Source organism: Papilio polytes, unplaced genomic scaffold, assembly GCF_000836215.1.
Source record: "Papilio polytes unplaced genomic scaffold, Ppol_1.0 DF824158.1, whole genome shotgun sequence".
Lineage (NCBI taxonomy): Eukaryota > Metazoa > Arthropoda > Insecta > Lepidoptera > Papilionidae > Papilio > Papilio polytes.
Window position 1 is genome coordinate 3,310,210 of NW_013525046.1, and position 20,852 is coordinate 3,331,061.

The 20,852-nt window shown below is 36.1% G+C and overlaps 2 protein-coding genes and 1 non-coding gene across 8 annotated transcripts in view; 2 read left to right on the forward strand and 1 right to left on the reverse strand.

Moving 5' to 3' along the window:
- Positions 1 to 14,216, forward strand: part of LOC106111586 (heterogeneous nuclear ribonucleoprotein 27C) — a 26,378-nt gene extending 12,162 nt beyond the window's left edge. Inside the window, exons 7-12 of one of the 6 annotated variants that reach the window (XM_013293710.1) lie at positions 9 to 98; positions 1,162 to 1,334; positions 5,079 to 5,151; positions 11,429 to 11,514; positions 11,795 to 11,876; positions 12,634 to 14,216. In XM_013293710.1, the coding sequence (XP_013149164.1) occupies positions 9 to 98; positions 1,162 to 1,334; positions 5,079 to 5,151; positions 11,429 to 11,514; positions 11,795 to 11,876; positions 12,634 to 12,755 (626 nt within the window). In that variant the 3' untranslated portion in view covers positions 12,756 to 14,216. Of the gene's footprint in view, positions 1 to 8; positions 99 to 1,161; positions 1,335 to 4,013; positions 4,889 to 5,078; positions 5,152 to 11,428; positions 11,515 to 11,794; positions 11,877 to 12,633 lie in introns of those variants that run through there. The other 5 variants (XM_013293712.1, XM_013293713.1, XM_013293714.1 and 2 more) reach the window with 5 other exon arrangements.
- On the reverse strand, positions 13,461 to 20,752 carry LOC106111587 (ankyrin repeat domain-containing protein 65-like). The gene is made up of 6 exons (XM_013293717.1): positions 20,670 to 20,752; positions 20,499 to 20,597; positions 18,325 to 18,468; positions 16,184 to 16,256; positions 15,925 to 16,026; positions 13,461 to 15,746 (listed from the first exon to the last, which is right to left on the reverse strand). Exons 1-5 carry the CDS (start codon positions 20,745 to 20,747, stop codon positions 16,004 to 16,006), a joined length of 417 nt encoding a protein of 138 aa, XP_013149171.1. The 5' UTR covers positions 20,748 to 20,752; the 3' UTR covers positions 13,461 to 15,746; positions 15,925 to 16,003.
- Trnac-gca lies at positions 20,161 to 20,232 on the forward strand. Its single transcript has one exon. It is a non-coding gene; the product is annotated as a tRNA-Cys (tRNA).
- Positions 20,753 to 20,852: the final 100 nt, after the last annotated feature.

A 20,852-nucleotide genomic window follows, 5' to 3' on the forward strand; every position in this document is an offset into this window, starting at 1 on the left:
GTGTGCAGCGAACTACAGTTCAGCGCCGGCGGGCGCGTCGGCCGGCGGCTCGTGGACCACTTGGAACATGCCGCAGAACTCCAACTCAACCGGCTCCGGTGAGTCCACTGTCACCTAACCACATAACCCATACCTCACTCGACGTAAAAACTATAATAAAAAAGTGACGATCTTTATATTCGGCCATTCATTTTAGATATGTATTCGCGGTTTTATGTTTGCGGTTATCAAACGAATTGTAGTTTGTTAGTTATCTTTTGTAGTTTGCGGATTTTTTAGTTACGAAAATGTTTTCTGGTTTAATAGTCTAAAAGTTGGCGATACGTTGTTGGTAATAATTACAAAATTATGCATTTTTCAGAACAAAAGTCATACTTTTAATCGTGAGATTAATGTGTTTTTACTAAATCACTTTTTCATACATTAACTTCACATTTCACGTGTAATAATACTAATAGCGATAGAATTTGGTGAACTATTTTTTTTTAAATATGTGTGTGTCCACATCCAGGCAGTGCCCTCAACTACATTTGTTGTCGGTACGTTCAGATGTTTGTGGTAAAGTATTGCAGACTTAATAATGCTCTCTCTTCCTGTGGATTGTTGAGTTCATGGGGTTTGCAACAAGTTATTCTAGAATAATCTAGGACAAACTATTGTTTTATTTTGATTTTTCTTTTAAAAAAAAGTACAGCGTCTGTATAAATTTTATCTGACTTTATTATTGACACTCCTAATATTTACAAGAGTTACGGATCGGTTACCAAAATTTTCTTAAGTAAGGGTGACCGGCTCGGTATGAGCGTGCAGTATTTTATGAAAAGTGCGTTTTTTTTTGAGGTTAAATCGAGCATTCTGGACTTGTACGTGTCTTTTTTTTATTGTTTACATTTGTCAAATTATCAATAGCAAATGTCAAAATGACATGACATGACAAACATTGACAATCTTGCTTCCTTGATGTTGGCAGCAACTTATGGTCTCTTTCCCACATTAGGGGTTTTTATTCAAAATATTTACCCCCTAAGTTTAATGGCGTGAAAATATATAGCCTAAAACGTGATGTAATTGCTGGCATCTTAGCCAACAAAGTGTGTGTTTTCGCTTTATTGTAATAGTGTAGATAAAAGCAGAGTCTGTATGTATGTGTTAACGCCGCAGGGTCGTACGTGCCGCTGTCGGAGAGCGGGGAGATGTACGGGCGCGGCGCGGGCGGCGGCGGCGGCGGCGCGGCGCCCGCGCTCACCGGCGCGCTCTCCTCCGCCGCGCTCAACAAGTCCTCCTCCGAATACTCCACGTACCAGCAGTACCCGCCCGCGTACCAGCAGGACCAGGTATGTACCCGCATTCATTGACAAATAAAGTACGTATTATAAACAAGATGGCGACGTGACGGCCATTTTGTGATGTCTAAAGCGATTAAAATGGCGGTTGTTCGTTGCATTTGTTTTTTTAAAGGAAAGTTAAATATTTGTATTAAAAAGTTAATTTATCGCAAAATGGTCGCCAACGGACGCATTTGTAAGATTTCCTCTAGTATATACAGTCTTATCTGGATAATGCGTGCATAGTATTTTATTAATGACACATTAAATTTAACTCAATTTTATTATTGTATAAGAGAAAAGTGATTTACTTTTCATGTAATATCCAGATGTGATGCAATAATGTTTTTCTCATACAAATAATTGTAGCAATAACATTTTTTAAATTTCACAAATTGTACTATTTTAGAAAAATGATATTGCTTAATTTGGTTGTATATTTGCTAGAAATTGACAAATTTTATGTATTGTTTTCATTTGAAGTTAATTAAAAAAGATAATGAGAACAATATTATAAGATTAACAATTAACTTGTTTGGGTGATTAAAGGTTTAGTGTATTTAACACTAAACTTTTGACTATGTTTTTAAACGTGGGCTTCTACTACTAAAACTGTATGAAATAATGTTTTTTAATTCGCGATATTTTTAAAAGATATAAGTAATGGAAACCCACGTTTAGTATTAGATTTCGCGAACTCAGCATGGGGTCAAGAAAATAATATTTGCACATCATATTTTAACACGGTGTTGGTTTTTTATTGCATTCACAGAAGTTTGAATTTACTAAAATTGCATTTTGCTTTCAATAGCACTAATACATGTTATACAGCTAACATATCATGCTTTTAATAGGGAAATCCAATTTTATTAATACATCTTGTATTTGTAAAAAATTTTTGCTTTTGAAAAAAAAAAAACGTATTTTTTTAAAAGAAAAAATTACAAGTACAAAATATTCATTCATAGTCTTTGATATCGAAACGGTTTCCTATATCGTTCAAACCCTTCCTAAATCGCAATAAATTTGTTTGATTTTTTTTTTTCATCTCCTTTTTGTCAATTTCGGAAGTTTTCGTCTAATCTTGATGTCGAAATTAGGGATTTATTTGCAATAATAGTTGGCAAATAACTACATTTTTTAAGTAGAATATCTTAAATCCTTGCATACTATTCTAGAATTTATGTCAAAATGTGGTAATGATTTTTTCAAGTATTCTCAAATGGTTAGGCTAGGTTCAATTTTCATAATTTTTTGTTCAAATAGAACTTTTTTCTTATAATTTGATAAATCATTGTGCCCTAACTTTTTAAAAAGGAATTGATAATTAAAATAGGGCCAACTTTCATCATTTGTTTGTTTTTCGTTGAATTTCACTTTCCATTGCAATGTTAACAAATACCTCCTAGATCATGTAATAACTAACTAGGTTTAATTTATTTTAATATCCATAAACTAATAATGAACATTCATATTAACTGAACTTTTTTTTTCACAAATCATATCAGAATAGTAGCCTTTGCTGCACTATATGTGCAAAAATTGTAAATAAATTTAGTTTGCACACAAGCACGCATGAAATAGCGGTATTTTACTGCTGTGTCCTATATAAGTTGCAGAAAAAAATATCAGAATCTAATCTGTAATAAACTTGAAATATTGGTGAATCAACTATGTCCTGGATAAAGTCAAAATTGAAATGATATTTTAGCGTTTCTTATTTTTTTTTTCCATCTTAAGTAGTTACTTTATCCAAGATATAGTTTTATATTATTTATGTTCAAGACGCTTTGAAACGTTTTGTACATTAATTAAAGTACAGCCAAGTTGACATAGTTTGTATTATGTTTTTGCTTGAGACCCCGGGGCTTGCTCCTATCTCCTATATGTCCCATTTTCCCTGCTTTATCTTTGATTTTCACCCGCATCCTTCATACAATAGTTTGGCGTGGTAGTATGTGAGAACGCATGGAAGACAGATCTATCCCCTCCACATTTTAATTTACAATTATATGCGGTGTTCAGTGAGACGATGTTAGTTGCAACATTCAATTTGGTTGTACTTACTGAGTTTGTTTGCGATTCACGAATGTTTGCGCGACTTAACCACCGGTGAGAGTGAAATTCAGCGAAATGCAAACAAACATTGCAGTCCAAATACAGCATGATATGAAATAGAGCCCTTATGCTACCCCCCTCTCCTCCCTCTCCTCTTGACTAGTGCTAACGTGTGCCGTTTGAGATACTATGAAACGCTTTCGATATCGAAGACATCGTCATCTGCATGCTTTCAGTGGCGAGATAAAACGTGCGATGTCTTTTTGATTTTACCAGCTATGCTGCGGTTCGTAATGCGAACGGTATTCGCTAAGTCCCCCGCTAATGCGACCGCGAGCCGGCACTCTCGAGGCAATAGCTCACCGCACCGCTATCCATAGTGAAAAATCAAGAAGATTAACAAACTTGTCAACTTTCGCTGAAGGTCTCTCATCGCCGCCTCCCCCGCCTCCCCCGCCTCCCCCGCCCACCTTACCTACCTCCCTTGCCCGAGCCATCATCCCGCCCTTGGGGTTAATTACATTGCTTTCGCCCGGTCCATTGTTCACGCGCTGCGCTACTTACATAACTGCCTGAGACAGGTGCATTGTGGCGAGTGGGACTTGATGTCTTGTAATTCTTCTTTTCCAGTTGGTCGATCAGGGTCCACAAGAGTGGCTCCTCCAGAAAGACAATTAGAGATAAGGGTTCGGATGAGGGCATGTCGCGAAACTCTGGGGATTTCTCACTATGGACGGTTCGGTTATCGCGACGGTCGCGCGGCTCTACCTAAAAGGCATCGCACCGCTCTAGTTGTTAAGCTTACATTTAGTTCACAATATTCATATTGCATTTTATTTTTGTAGCCGTGCGAGATGATTCAATCGCCTTGTATCATCTCAACACATGTAAATTGGCATTTAAAGTACAAATTAGTAAAATTTGGATTTTTCTCGTATTGTTACAGGTTCATTAATAGTTAATGTTAACGATAAAAAATAAATAATGTTAAGAGAGCTGTACTTTAAGTGTTCAGACGAAATTCATAATTCTGTCGAATGTAACGAGAGATCATATTATGCTTAGGAGCAAAACTGTGTTAAAACATCATGGGGCATCGTCGAATGCGGCCTTCTATTACGATAACATTATTATTATGACATATTAAATGCATATTGACATACAAAGCGTGGCCTCATTTCGATCCCTCATGACGTCCGCAAACGCGCCGACGCCGGAGCCTCGGCCGCGCACTTCATTGTAACAGCGAGCCTCGCCCGAGGCTACGTTATCTCAGCGGCCGCTCCACGCTGCAGAGCTTGTGCATTCAGCATTCAGACCCGTTCATTTTATACTTAATATCCATCCATAAATGTAGACCATAATCCCCTAGTGTTTTAGTTTACCCTGTTAAGCTTACCCGTAGTCAGTTAGTCATTCTCGCCTATAACGTAGCCTCTGACGATCGCGTGGTCACCTCGAGGCTTCGGCCGGCTCGTCGACACGCGTTCCCAAATGAACGCAATCATAATTTCGATAAATGAAAACATTGCTGTTGTTCAAAGAATTTAATGTTTACTTTACACAAGTACATGCAATATATTTTATTGTCTTTAAATATTCCATCACTAGTATAATTCGGACAACAGCAGATGTTGTTATCGAAATATTGTAATATTGTGGGGCGTACTAATGAGCCGGGTGGGGTAACGTCAGGGGTCTTCGTACGGCGGGTCGCGGACGTACGGCGGCGAGTACCACGGCGCGGCGGGCGGCGCGCAGCCGCCAGGTGTGCACGCCGTGCCGCACCACGCGCCCAAACACTTCGCCGCGCAGGACTTTAACAAGGAGTGGAACGCCGCGTAATCGCCACTCGCACCGGCACTCGCCGCCGACACCGACACGCGTGTCGACACACACGTCGACACTGATGACACAAACACCACCACTGGACAACAGCTACAACTATACAGACCCGCGACCGCGCCCCGACAGGCATACAGACCCGCGGACGTGCGCCCCGCGATGAGCAACCCCTTAATGTTGCCCCGACCGGTGCTCCCGTTCCCGGCCTCGATGTCCGCTCCCCTGTGCGCTCAGAATTCCACACTATTTGTGTCTCGTTACGTGTCGGTAGTCACGTGGAGGAATCGTTAGCTATGCCGCACACCCAATGTCCGCGACTGACGACCTGCGACTATTGTCGGTCGCTAATCGTTGAAACTGATTGAACTAGCAACAATAATAATACTTTCATGGCGCCCCAGGCCCATCGGGTAATCGTGCTTTTATCATCAACACTTCTAATATATCTCCAGATATCCAGTTTCAATAATAAAAATAATAAAAATCTGATTGACTCCAGTACATTAACATAGTCTGCTATCACGCGAAAATACCCTAGTATTACGTGATACAAGACATATTTCGTGATATGTGTTCTGTTATTACGTGATACACGACTACTCTAGTACGATATCACGTGGTACAACATTCAATATAACGTGATATGACTCATATTGATTCAGGTTAAAATGTAAAGATATGCACATACAAGTGTTTTAGTAATAGGAAAGTGTTGATTATTATTGCAAAATAAAGGTTAGTTGCAATGGCGTAGCTTTACCAAGTAGCAAATTTTCGAGTTCCAAAATATACCACTTACTTACTTAGTTTTTCTATAGATTCTAAAGCTACGCCTAGTAAATTCTGCAGGCAACTATAGACTTAATACCAATCGGTTTCAACACTTTTTTTTTGACGTTAATTATAAAATTCGCGGCATAGTGTTTAACGAATGGCGAGTGTTCGATGAATGTGGTCCTGGAAGACCACGCTAACTGACCTGCATATGGAATATTGACAAGACCGATGTTAGTTGATGTACTCGATCCTCCAAAATCTATACAAATTATATACAAGTATATTATCAACATACATAAAAACAACATTAATATTATCATGTTTATCTAAGCATATTTCAAAATATAAGAGGGTTTTATACAATGCAATATAGAGAAATGTATAATTCTTAGAGTTAAAATTGCATTTTAATAAGTTAATATTATATAGTATGTATTGAAGAAAAATAAGCGCCCTATAACTACATTAACACAAACCCACACGCGTAAAGTAAGGTGTTGTTTTTAATGAATATTTTAAAATATATTTAAAAATAAGTTTTAAGATGAAACTCGCGTCAACTAACCGGTTAATGATAGGCCTCGGCGATAGGAGTCAATCGATGTGTTCACATTATGTTTCTCTCGTGGGCTGAGCGACTTTGCGTTGTCTGATATTCTTCCCCAAGTTCTCGCGGCCCCCTCTCTTTTGATCCTGATGATCGTATTGTCTTTTCTTATTACTACTTTTTGGATGTGGGCTCTTAACCCTTTTATATTTTTACTCTTACCTAATCTTGAATTTGTTTGTTCTTTGGAAGTTTGATGATTTCTTTTAATAATATTTAAGTGAGGTCCGGCCGGGCCGGCGGGCGGCCGCCGCGACGGAGCGCGTCCGAAGCGCTCTTGTCTCACGCTTCCGCGCACATTTGACAGTAACTGTTTAAAAAGCCAATTTAGGAAAAATGACCTAAAACAAGTTAACTTAAGCTAATGACTTGTATAAATATTTGGTATATATATCGATATGTATGTTTAATATTAGAATTTTGGTTATTTACCACCCACTAGACTTAGGAAAAATCGTAGCGATGTAATGAGAATAATTATGTGTTAATATTTAAACAAAACATAGTATGACTGAACGTGATTTTTATATAATATTTTTACCGTAATTTTTTAATTTCTAAAAAGGGAGCAATTCTGTATAAATAAATATTCGTAATTTTAATTTTTCGTCTATGGATTTTTTAGTTTTGTATTGCAGTGTTTTTAAGTCGATAATTGATTTTTAAAAATAATTATAAACTAACCAGGCAAATAATAATATGAGCAAACGGTAAGTGTTAAGTGACTACGCTCAATGACTTAGGTTATATTGCGGAGACGCCGCCGCACCCCCGCGCGGTCGCCTGTACATATACTTACTTGTGTGTAAAGCATAATTTTAATCGATTCTCTCGTCACATAGTTTTAAAGTTTTTAATTTATGCGGATTGCCAAATATGTTGTAAACTGTATAGAGCTTCCGAGCTGTCGGCGCAGAGGCCTCGTGGCTCCGGCCGGCGCCGGCGCGCGCCCTCTTCTCCCGCAGCAAAGTGAATTATAATTTAAATAACATTGTTAGATTAAATTTAATGTTAGTCCTTTACTGTACTATATCGCTCAATCATTTGACCGATCGACTGATTAAAATTTTAGTGATAAGCTAAGTAATTATTAGCGGGAGAGAGATCGGGCGTGCCCCGGCGACGGCCGCGCGTTATTTGTTGTAATTATCTTAGAGTTTACGTGAAAACGTCTAGGCGCGCCCGCGGGCGCTCGATAAGGTTTGTTATAAACGTTTTTTAAAATAGAATTGTTGATGATTACATTGCAAGTGCATAATTTGATCGTATAGAATAGGGTTATGTAAGATCGCACCATAAGTAAAGTATAATTTAACTACGTGAGGTGAATAAGCAGATTGTAAGCGACGCGCACCGACGCGGCGGGTGCGGCTGCCCAAATTAAAGCTAAAATAATAGTGAGGAAATAACTAAAATGCCTTTACGATGTGATGTTCATAGATAACGCGGATATTGATACATTTCTGATAGCTCTGTATATTAATTACTAAAACGACTGAGACGAGAATGTTATGTAGCAAATTGTAACTTGTACCTTATATAACGAATAATTGAAATAATATTAAAGATAAACGTCGGTGCAAAACCGACCTCTAGGTTACGTATGTAGTTACTCCCGCTTTGTTCCGCTTTATTTTTATTTAACTTAATCTGTTCGTTCCTATTTTAGTTAGGTTTATTTCGTGTCGATTCATTCCTCGCCGGCCGCGCCCTGCAGCGCCCTGCAGCGCGCAGCTCGCCGCGGCCACGCCCCGCGTTCTCTTCGCTCTGTATCGTTTCCATCTCTTTGGGTTATAATTTCCTCGCCGTAGGTTAATGTACAACCACCGACCGCGGCACGACGCCGCTCGTGACCGTTTAATATTAGGAAACGATGCCTTACAAAAAGTTAAGTGAATATAGAGATGATTTATATTATGTTATTTTCAGTGATATTGAATTAGCAGTAAGGTGGTTAGACACGGGCCGAAGCCCCTCACTCGCGAAACTTCGGAACAATTTTAAGAACTTAGTTTGTAATGAACCATCGTGGCAATCTTCTAAGTAAACATAAAGAATATAATTTATTTAAAATAAAGTATATGTATTAGAAATTTTAGATTTACTCAAACATTAAACTTAGTGCAAATTATTGTGAAAAAAAATCGATTGAGACTATTTATATGGGTTTTTTATTATTATATAGGAGAAAAGCATAAAATATTGGAAGAATTTATTAATTAAAATAGTTAGCAAAATACAAATACGGTAAGACTCGTTAGAGGCTGTCTGTCAAATGTGCGGCGAACGCGCCCGGCCCGCCCGCGCCCCGCCTCGCCCCGCCCTCGCCTTGCATCCTCTGCATTTGACGTTACGCCCGTAACGTGCGACATAAGATATACACATACTGTATTCTTAATATAATATAATGTTTATGGAATAATATTTTAATCATGGCTTAACAGTAGTACTGTTGTGTAGTTAACCTTTCGACTCTTGTTTGTATCGCATTATATAGTGTACGCGGTTTTTATATGTGTATGTTTATTCAGTAGCGACATGTTTTTTGTGTAAAAGTGTATTTTGGTATTTGATATGGCACACGCGCGGAGTCCGGCGTGCGCGTTATACATTAAATATACTTACTTATAATCGTAATTGACTAATTATATTATACGAGCCCCCTAGTGTTAACGTTAGGTTAGCAGAAGTTTAAGTTGTGTCGCATCGCACTCGGAACGCGACCGCATTTACACTGCCGCGGCCGACGCTGCAGCCGCCACTGCAGCCGCCACTCGACCCGACCCTACTCTACTCTACTCTAGTGATTCTAAAGTTATTTTAAAACAATGCAGGTATTATTAATATAAATCCTCATATTTATACTAGAGCTATTTATAATATTAATGTAATTATTGAGCAGACTATATCGTAAATTAAAATTGCACGGCTGTACGATTAATGATAACATTAAAACTAGGGCAAGTTGTTATTTATTTCTGTTTTAATTAAAATTTTGATGTTGATTATTTTTAAACTATATTTTTTTCATTATAGTGGATTAAAGTACATAATTCTCGATCGATTAGATTACAAAATTGATTAGGTGAACTATCGACTGATGTACAATATTTAACATAATGGTTATTTACGACAGTATATAAGTTTTACTTTACGCCCGCTAGTGGGCTATATATTTATAACAGACTTGTATTAATTTCCTAAAATGTAATTAATTGGAAGCGGCGACCGCGACCGAGCCACAAACTAAGTATAATACGATTGTAAGACTATTATCTAGATTTGTTGTAATCTTGTAATGTGTAACTACTATACTTAGCCCTAATGAGTGCGTAGCGCGGGCGCGCCGCCGCGCCGGCTGCCGAGCCCCGCGCCCGACGGCGCCCGAACGCTCCCGAACGCGCACGACCGCGCACGACCGCGGCACGCCTCCAGCCGGCGCGGCCACGCCCCTTTTTACTTTATGTTCGTTATATAAAAAGGAAAATTATGATAGACTTACTCGGACGTCCTTGTTGATTCTTTTTTTACGATTACCTAATGATAATTAGTTAATTACGGTTTTAATTATTAATTTTAACCGGAGCACTAATAAAATATTAAGACGAGAAGCTTGTACGCAAAGAGTATTCGATGTAATAATTTAAAAGTGCTATCACAGAACACTAAGGTTTTTCGAAGTAGAAATTATGCATTATTCATATTAGGTATTTTGGGTATATATTAGTGTTAGTTTATAACAGATAACATTAAGTATGTAGTTTGTAATTGTAATGAAAAAAAAAATAAAACAGTTTTGTAGTAGTTTCCTATTATTAAGCTTCTTCTATTTTAAAGGTTTAAGTAATACTACTGGTTGATTAATTAAAATATTAATATTACCACTGCAAATATTTGAGATATCTTATGATGAAATATATATCTACTATAAGGACATGATAAAACGTAGGTAATTAAAAGAAATCAAAGTTTCAAAATATAACTGGCTTTTTAATGTTCGCCTATCCCCATCCTCCCCCTTAGGATAATTAATTTTACTTCTAACTGGATATCATAATTTTTGTTTTTATAAGTTCGCATACATAAAGTACACATTCCATATCAAGAATCCCAAATAATAGTCTTACCAAATAATTACAAAGAAACCAAGCCGTTTCCAATTATTATGTTCACTCTGCACAATACATTTTAACACTATTCACTCCCAACTTGCATGTGATATACACCCCTTGGTAAAGTGTTGCCACTATTTACTAACTATATTTTCCTCATATTAAAGTGGCTTTCGTAACAACATGTAAAGTTTCTGTTGAACAACGCTTTTTATTAGAAAAATAGTTAATGCCAAATTATCTTGTCGGGTTAAAGATTATAACAATTTAATGTTGCTACGAATACCTACCTATTAATTTAGCTTGATAAAGTCCATACAATGAACAGAGGATGCAATATTCAAATACTACTTTCTAGGAATTATCACCTGTTCCTTTAGATGTTTTCTCATTTAGATTCCCTTCATTTGATCTATTTTGCCTTTTTTCGAAATTTCGTCATCAGAATTAAGTAGTAGTAAAGTTAAAAGCTTGTATGGCGCAATTTAATTCTGGAGACATGATCCACTGCGTGTCAAGTGATCAAAGACTACCTACAATGGTAAGAGTCGACGGCATCGAAAGTTCAATATGTGAAATCTGGCTCAAAGGACCAAAGTGCATCACTAATAGCTCAATATAAACTTTGTGTAGGTTGATAGGTCAATTGTAGGTCAACACTTTAGTAATTAATTCAAAGCTTATAACTTCAATCCTTGCATTAGAGGGTGATGGTGTAGGCAGCAACGCCGGCAGTCCAAAATACGCACAGATACCCCAGATGAACGAGGCCATCTCTGCGCCCCCACAGGTTAAATACATAAAAGAATTTTACTTGCTTTATTCATTTTATTTACTTTTACACAATATAGATAGAATATAAACTTGTAACTGCAGCAATTCTAGATTACACTAAGGAAAGTTAATGGGATCTAGTGTTCTTACCTATTTTTTTACTATAATAACGAAATATAAATCTAGGGTAAATATATCCTAGACGTTTAGGCATCAATAAGGTAGATAGGTTGTAAATACTTTGTAGTTACTAGATAGAAATGAATAAAGTGAGATTTTTAAAAATGATTTTGCAGCAGGTACCGTTAATGTATTGCGGCATGGTGTCGCCGCAGCCGTCGTTCTGTAACGTGTCCGATATGTCCGCCTCGGCCTCAGGTTCTAAAATATTTTATAAAGTACCCTCAAAAGTAGTAATCGTTAGGTAATCCGCTTGATAGAGTAATAGCTCATAGTTTTTTCATCAATTTCATATAGATTTTATTACATTTCCATTCTAACTTTTATTCATTTTATAATAACATCATCATATCACAATAAGTAGATTTTCCACAATTATGATTAGTCAGTTATCTGGATAACAATGTTGAGTCCAATTGTTTCTGCAAGTAACGCGCAGTTGAACAATGTTGTATTGGCGGCATGTTGGATATATTCACAGGTTATATTCACCATTAACTTGAAGAGATATCAGAAATGACGAGATTTTAAGAGGATCTATGATCCTGTAAATGTCGTTTATAACAGATATTTTTCAAAAACCTTTTATATTAGACAAAATCATAATATTTAGATTACCAGAAATTTAGACATCAAGAGAACGCTAGATTAATACGCATCTAATGTTAAAAGTACCATCGAAAAATTAGACTGTAAAGATAAAAAATAGATTTAGTTCTTAAGATGCCTCTCCTACTAGCGAAGGTTGGCGGTCAGTTATTTAGTTATACGCACTAAAAAAATCTTCCACGGCGCTGGCGTTTCTAAAAAAGGTTCTATCATAGATAATATAAAAAATGTTTGCTATACGAAGTGGCGTGTGGTGCGGTAAGTTTTTTACCCTTATACAAGCTTTAAATCAATTGCTTTATATAATTTTAATGTTTTCGTGTGTAATGTTAAATTGTGGGTATAGGTGATGACTATGAATATACCGGCGGCTCCGGAGACGGGTACCAGCGGTCGTCGAAGCGCAGCTACCATGGATCGTCGGGGGGTGCGGCCTCCACGCCCTCCTACCACCCCTACCGGCGCTAACCACTGACGTAGTTAACCATCCCCCTACCACTATGGTATTTTTGATTACAACGTTTTCGGTTCTCTTTAATCCTGTCACGGTACGATGTTAATTTTCTATCTGTACTTTTTAACTTTAGCGGTAATGACATTGACAGGCGCAACTTGTAAAGAACCGACATATCAATATTTGTATTATAGTTTTTGTATTCGCTTAATCATTGAGTTTGTAAATGATTTTTACTGGGCGCGAGTTTTTTAAGAGATCTTTACTATTGGTGTTTTTTGGAAGTTTTATAATTTGCACGCGATGACGAGGAATTCAAAAGATGTTTGGAAGAGAAATATCTCAAATCTTATAAGACCGTGCCCAGATATAAGTTAGTATAATAGATTTTTCTTTTAGATGATTTTCTTTCTATTTGGATGATTGACGGTTTCAATGGCTTTGGAAACTGAAATTTATAGTTGTATCAAACGTATGCAAGATTCAGATTTGTACAATACATTTATTTTTATATCTACCCTCATTTTACCGATCATTATAGTTCCTTGACTAGTTTGGTTAAACCACATGACATAGTGTAAGATTTCTTGCGATTCTATTTTTAAAAATTATAAACGTATTTTATTACGTACATTAGGTACATTTTTTCTACTAAAGTCCATAACAAAATTAAAGCTATGACGGTCATTTCAACAACTATTTGATAGTTTTTTATATTCGTATTACAGTTAGCAAGATACACACACATAGGCGTTCTAGTTTTTCCCTTTACGGCACACTAGTGAACTAAATCCCGACAAATTTAGTCGTTAATTTTGCTTCTACCTTCAACACTCGATTGTAGCCCGGTTTCTTAACCGGTGTATTCATTGGTCCAGAAGTTAAACCATAGGTTTGCTACCAGTCAAAAAAAAATCGTAACTCAAAAGATGTATTTCAAATGAAAGGATTATTGGAACTAGTTTGGTAATGTAGACACTTCAAAAATATGTTTAAACGTTTTGGTATATTCATTTAGGGTGTTGTAAAGGAACTGATTTGTATTTTTAATTTTCTTCGATTTAGTCTTAACCCGCAAAAACCTCATAGCTGTTCTTGATAAAATGCCCAATGTAATTGTAAATTAATGATAATGAGATTATGACTTCTGCAAGTTTGTCCATCAAAATAGTTTTAAGCATTTGCATTTATGACAAATTAAGAGAGTGCTAGAAGCACGTTCAAGTTACGTATATTTTTTGAATTGTGGATAACGATGGATATGATATATTTGCCGCATGTCAGGTTAATCCAAAATTTTGATTGCATTCTGTGAGGTAAAGTTAAACAATAATATATTGGTCCTTCGAGCATCATAAATTACTTTTCCTACTTCATCTTGGAATTCGACAGTTTTGCGGCATGCTCTATCCAATCACAATGTTCACATTTGATTTCTTTTTGTTCATTAAAATAAATGTAACTAATAAATTTAAGTTTTATTTAAATTTAAGCGTCGCCTCCCGCGTCCCCGTCCTCGAAAACTTAATCTAGTCTTTTTAATTTATAAAAATATTAATTACTAGTTTAGTCAATGTCGGTGTATTTTTTTTAATAATTTTACGGTATTTTTGAGTATTTTTCTCTCATTAATATAATGAGATTAGACGTTGGTTATTATGTTTAATTCTACAAATAAATTAACTGAAGTTGGATAAGAAATAAAATTAATAAGATCTCTTATGTAATAAATATAATTTATACATAGTTTTAGCATTACAAATGTACGCAGGGACGTACGTAACATATTACCAAATGAATATTAAATTCAAAGATGCACAAAGATGAAATATTATAAATAGGAAAGAAATACTTAAATTTAATCTAGATATATCTAGTTTTATTAGGCTCTAAGCGATAAAATTTGTAGCTAAACAGTTAAAAATGTCTAACCATAGATTAATAAAAGTTCCATAGACTAGCAATACATTTGTAAGTTACGTTGACATTATTTTAAATATAACGATAATTAGTGGTTAGATAAGTTTTTACGATAAATTCTTCTGTAGCAACGATTGGTCTTAATAAATTGTGTAAAGTCTCATTTTACAATTATTTCTACTTATACGTTTACCTAGGCTGTTAAGATAATTGTCTAAAATTTTATACCAATGGACAGACAATTTTAATTTGACACTTTTATCTTAAATAACAATAAAAATATTTGTACAGGATTGGAGAATTGATGTAATTTGGATGCTATAATTGTTGCTGTGCGTTTAGGTTTGTGCACGAGAGGAATATTGTATATCGTAAAGGTAAGGCACTGCAAAAGTTTGATCCAGGAAGAGAATATGATAAAAATTGCATATGTTTTTAATTTCCTATCTAAAAAAATGGGGAGTTTTCGAAGACAATCACTAGTTTTTGTAAAATAATCGGACCAAAGATCAAACATACAACCTGAACAGAAATATAGAACACCTATCCGAAATTAATTCCATGTTTGTCCGCAATATGGTGAGACGTTTTATATTTCTGGTCAGGTTGTACCATACTTTTAACTATAGATGGCACATCAAAGAAGCATACTTACATATTTAAAACATCAAACATTGAATTATCTTATAAATAAGCTTGTATACGACAAAATGTAAAATTACAGTAGAATCAAAGAACCTATGCAAGGTCACCAATCAACCACAAAGCACTAAAACGTATTTTTGGATATAATTAAGATGTCCATCGTAAGATGGCACTGCCAGAGATATAAAGCATAAAAAAAGTATTTCAAATAAGATTATGTGTGATCACACATTCTTATTTGAAACCTGTAAGTTGAATCTATTCAAGTAATGGTAATATCGAGGGCGTTGGTCGTGAAGGCTGAATCTTTAGCTGATATCAGGGTTCGCAGGAGTTGCGCCGTGAAGTGCAGTTCACGCATTCACACGGCCGCGGTGGTACCTCGTCAGGTAAGTGCGCTTGGGCCGCACGATAACATAACTCCCTGTAGCGAGCGCAACCTAAAATAAGACGACGTGAGTGGATTTCTGTATGAGAGTATAATACACTTAGAACTGCTGCGTGTAGCAGTAAGTTTAACTTAAGTGATTGTCCACACTGAACTTATTCAGTTTACAAGTTAAATGCGATCGATTTCATCTGTTATAAATCTTTAAATTAAAATCCAATTAGTGTTACCAGTGGGTGGTAAAGCCAAGCGTGTGTCAGCAGCGAAGCCGCGTTGTGCAAGTCTATCGAGGAGAGTTGTGGCCGACCATCACCTTTCGTCGCCTTCCGTACCTATAGAAATAATGTAATCAAACATAACTTTTCTATGAAATAAATAGTCCATCAGTTCTTTAACTACATAGTAAAATTACATGTCATATCAGTTTTCTGGTCCTAGTTAGGAACGAAAGTGTTTTATAAAGATTCATAGTCTGTCTTGATACGATACCTTCGCTAGGAGCGGGAGAATGACCGCCGGATTTCTCGTCAACACGAGATGATGTGGAGTCTTCGGAGTGATCCTGATGAAAAATATGCCATTATAATCTTTTTAATCTTTTGTACTGATAATAAATGTTACTGTCAACGATATTGTTAATATGTGGGCAGTGAAAAGTTGGATACAAAGAATTACTCTGAAATTCTTAATATAAATTAGCAAGCATGATTTTTATAACTATACTATTGGAAGGTGTGAAAAAACGTCCCTTTATCAAAAAAGCTAAATATATTTTTATAACAACGTAATATAAGTTGGGTTTTATAAGTTTTTATTAATTTTACATCTCCGCTTAAAGAAAGAAAGATAAACTGTACTCTTGTAACACGGAGCGACGTTGATAGACTTTGTAACTTCGAAGCAAACTTGTTGAAAGTTAGCCATGCTTTCGCTACACAGCGTTTCGCTGTTATTACTTGTAACATGAAAGTATTTTTAAGTAACAAGAATGAAATAATAATTTTTAATTATTTTAGTTACTAGGATATAATGTATATATTTTTACTCCTATAGTTCTAAAACACTTTTTTACTTTTTGCCTCTACGATTAAAGTATGGATATCGAGGTTGTGACAATGAACGTGTTAATCGATTTTGAACAGTGATGTTTGTTGTATATTCCTTCATAATTACCACACAACATATGTACGCTATGCGATAGTATTGCTAATATCCGGCTACCAACATCGATTTCCTCTCTACCGTACTATTGTACGCTTGCTGAAAATAGGCTAATACGTTTATGAAAGAAGATTAAAATACATGACTTATTAAAATTTTAATCGTTTTTCGCAGGTAATTTAGCGCGATACATTTATAACAAGTTAATCTTGCAAGCGCGGCTTAGTTGCCAACTGAAAGCGTAAGCGTATAATTCAAGTTAACCAAGAATTTAGAACGATGTCAATAAATGTTGCAGAAACTTTGTGACTAAAATAATTCTTATAAAATAATCATCATCGTCATCATCATCACTAGCTTATTATACGTCCCAACCGAGGGTCTTTGAGCCTACCCTAAAAGTTAGGGATGACTAAGTCAACCACGCTGGCCAAGTGCGGGTTGGTTGACTTCACAGTTTCTTTGAATTTCTACGTTGATATGTGTAGGTTGCATCACGATGTCTTCGTTCGCCGTAAGAACGTCGAGTAAATGATTTTTGCAAAGTTACCAGGTGAGATGGCCAGATGCAATCTCTCATTCCAATCTTAAACATGTTGGAAACATCTAGTAAATAGCAGTTACTATCTACCAGGAACAACAGAACCTTAATTGTTAGTGTGAATAATGTTAGAACTCAATGCAGTAATTTATAACCTTATATTTGTTTAATTTGTGTCAAATATAACTAATTATATAACGTGAATGAAGGCTTAAATATTGCTCAACGCTCTCTGGAGAGTACAGTTGGGGATTACCTCGCCAGTCGACACAAATAAAGGGATTTGTGTCTAAAAAGGCGAGCGCAATGCGAGTTAAATGAATGTTTACTTGTGTTATAACAAGCTGTTCACTCCACTAACGAACTACGCAAACAGATTTGTATATGGATAACGGTATTGACAAATGTTCCAGTAATCCAAATCTATAATTTTAATCTATACAATGAAATGTTATATGTCGTAATGTTAAATACTTAAACTATTGAAACTAGCGTTAATTTGCGTCCTTTTAGTATCGAGGGTCACTCAAATACAGGGTGAAAGGCAATTTGTGTTCGATGTTTGCATAGGACTTTCTCAAAGTTATTTTCTTTATTGAAATGTTCCTGACACGATAAAGGAAAACTTTACAATGAATATAGTAAAGGCCACGACTCTGTTGGTTTGTCCTGAGTTAACTTAATTTGAATTTGTGAGAAATAGATAAAGATTTTAATTTTCACTAACCCGAAATAGTAAATAAAAAAAAATCAAAATTTGCTTGAAATTTGGGCGTCATTTTTGTTGCTTCAAGAACCGAGTCTATCGCTTTCTCAAAGATCGTAAACACATTTGCAGTGCCTCTAGATTGCGGATGTCCATGGGCGTCGATGAACAACCTTGGTGTTCCCTCGTTTTTACCCTTCTCTTACAAAAAAATGAAGTTACTTGATGTATATCAACGTTAGCAGTGGCAGTGATGAGGTCCAGGATAGCAGAGAAGGAGCCCCGCGCTGCACGCCGGAACCCCTCCGGCGGGGACTCCGCCGCGCCTCCCGCGCCGCCTGCCACACTCACCGGTGACTGCGACCACTGCAATTGTAATGTTTTTAAATATTATCAACTCCCCGTCTTTATCTTATCTCAGGTTAATCTATCTTCCGTCATTTAAGTTTTCAATCCATTCATCTCTTTCTAGGCCTACCTTTACCGGTGTACCGGTGTACTGTTTTTAATATATTTTTAATGAATATAAATAAACAGAAGCGACAGAAGTGTTCCTTCCTAGAACGTACCAAGTAATTTCCAAGCAAAAAGATCAACGTTAAATAAATGCTTCTAATTTCCCTAATGTTTTTATTATTTTTTGAACAATTTTAGTAAATTCTCCGTAATTAGCTTATCAGCTGAGACAAAATTAAATTATTTCTTAATTAATAACGTAAAAATAATATATTTAATAACCTAATGTACTAAGGTACCATAGCTGAATAGGTTCCATTTCAATAAAACGTTGCTTAACCGTCAGATCATTAATTACCCAGGCGCAGTAATGAGGTCACCGTAATTTGTAAGAGCGAGGTTCCGCTCATACATTTTAAACTTCTAAAACGGTTCATGAAAATATAAAATGAATTTTGGAGTTTTAGGTAACGTATTACATTTCCGTTAAAAAAAAACAACTTATTCGCGAATAATAAAATGAAATTTAGACAAAAACATTTTCACATTTCGTAGTTATTCAAATTACACAATAAGCGTTTTGCTTATTTTGCGCTTGTATATTGCTAAAAGCGGAACAAACAAGACATCAACATGTTAGGCTGTGGCTGGAAGTGCGTTAGTCAATAATGCATAAACCCAGCCTACGCCTCCTCATGCAAATTTCATCAAACCGGTCCTCTGTAGGGCTGCCGCAAAGTGAACGATAATAAACCCATCGGCCAGCAAACCAGCGTTTTATTTCAAACCTGAATACGCGTGAACTCGAAGAATTCGAATCGAATTGGCAACCCTGTCAGTGTACACTCAACTTCCGTTCATGATATGGCATAATTATTAACTCATATGAATTTACTGCAGTATAAAATCATTGAGAGATACAATATTGTTATAAATAAAATGTATGTATGCCATTCACGTATCAAAACAATTGAGTGACGTCACTTGGCGATTTGCAATACACAGCCGCTCTCATGTTCATATGTCGCCCTGGTAACATTTAAGGAATGTCCATTGCAAAACAATGTTTGTGGGGAAGTACTTTTTTATTTATTGTTTGTTGAATGAAAAAATGATGAATCCTTTTAAAAATCGCTTATAAAAATAAAAAGAACTAGCTTTCGCCCGCGACTCCGTCCGCGTGAAATTAAAAAAAAACAAAAGCGAGTAGCCTATGTGTTCTTCCAGACTATCCCCTCCATCCATATCAAATTTCATGGAAATACGTTCAGCCGTTTAGGCTACAAACTACAAACCCTAACAAACATCCATCCATAAGTATGAAGTATGATGGAAATAAAAAAATTTTGTACTTCACATTTTCTTTCCCCTTTGATTTCCAAAAGCTTTTCTGAAAAGATTCCCACTAAAATTTTTATTGTTTGTTAAAATTGAGCTGGAACAGTTAAATTTTTTACACGTTGGTTTATATTTTGAGAATTGGATTGTCCTTATCCACTTTCTTCCCGTACGATCTGTTTATTTTTTTATTTTTGTACTAAGAAAATAGTAACTCCATTCAAGTTTAGTTTTTGATAAGAAGTTTCAAGCAAGCCATCACACGGGGATATAGCTCAGTGGTAGAGCATTCGACTGCAGATCGAGAGGTCCCCGGTTCAAACCCGGGTGTCCCCTAGTTCTGTTTTTGTTTTGTCAAATCGATAAAATTTTTTAATTAGAAGAGAATACAATATAAACTAAAACTTAAAAACATTTTTTGTACTTTATTTAGATCGCGTTATATTTTAGTTTGGCGTGCTAAGCCTCTCTTAGATAAGTGTTAATTCTAATATTCTCTGTTTTGACCAAGTGATTTTACTACATTTGATTTGCCTTGAGCAAGAAAAATATAGGTACAAGACCTAAAAGAATTGTACCGAAATAGTAGAATGGCAAGGTACCTTATCAGTTAAGGCGGGGTCAGCGCCATGTGCTAACAGCAACTCCACAATATCCGCCGCGTCGGCCGCGCACGCCGCGTGCAGTGCCGATGACCCGACCTGACGGAGTTATCAATAAACAGTTTTATCTCAATGTAAATTATACTAGAATTTTCTGGTCATTCCACTCACATTATTTTGCAAATGAACGTCGGCACCGAACTCGAGCAAATGCTCCACAATTCCTCTACAGCCCTGTGCGCACGCCATTTGCAGTGCAGTCACACCATTCTGTATGCAAAATGCAAAATATAAAATAAAAATAACTATAATTCGTAGTAGTCGGAAGAAAAATAGTAACTTTGTTAAACACAA

Bases quoted from the DNA above. Each gene is read 5' to 3' on its own strand.
- LOC106111587 (XM_013293717.1), bottom strand. From the start codon at position 20,747: ATGGCGTGCGCACAGGGCTGTAGAGGAATTGTGGAGCATTTGCTCGAG. The intron at 16,257-18,324 runs GTAACTTCATTT...ATTTTTCATCAG, and splicing joins CTAACGTTGATATACATCAA to GATCACTCCGAAGACTCCAC. The intron at 16,027-16,183 runs GTATCGTATCAA...TTATTTCTATAG, and splicing joins TTCTCCCGCTCCTAGCGAAG to GTACGGAAGGCGACGAAAGG.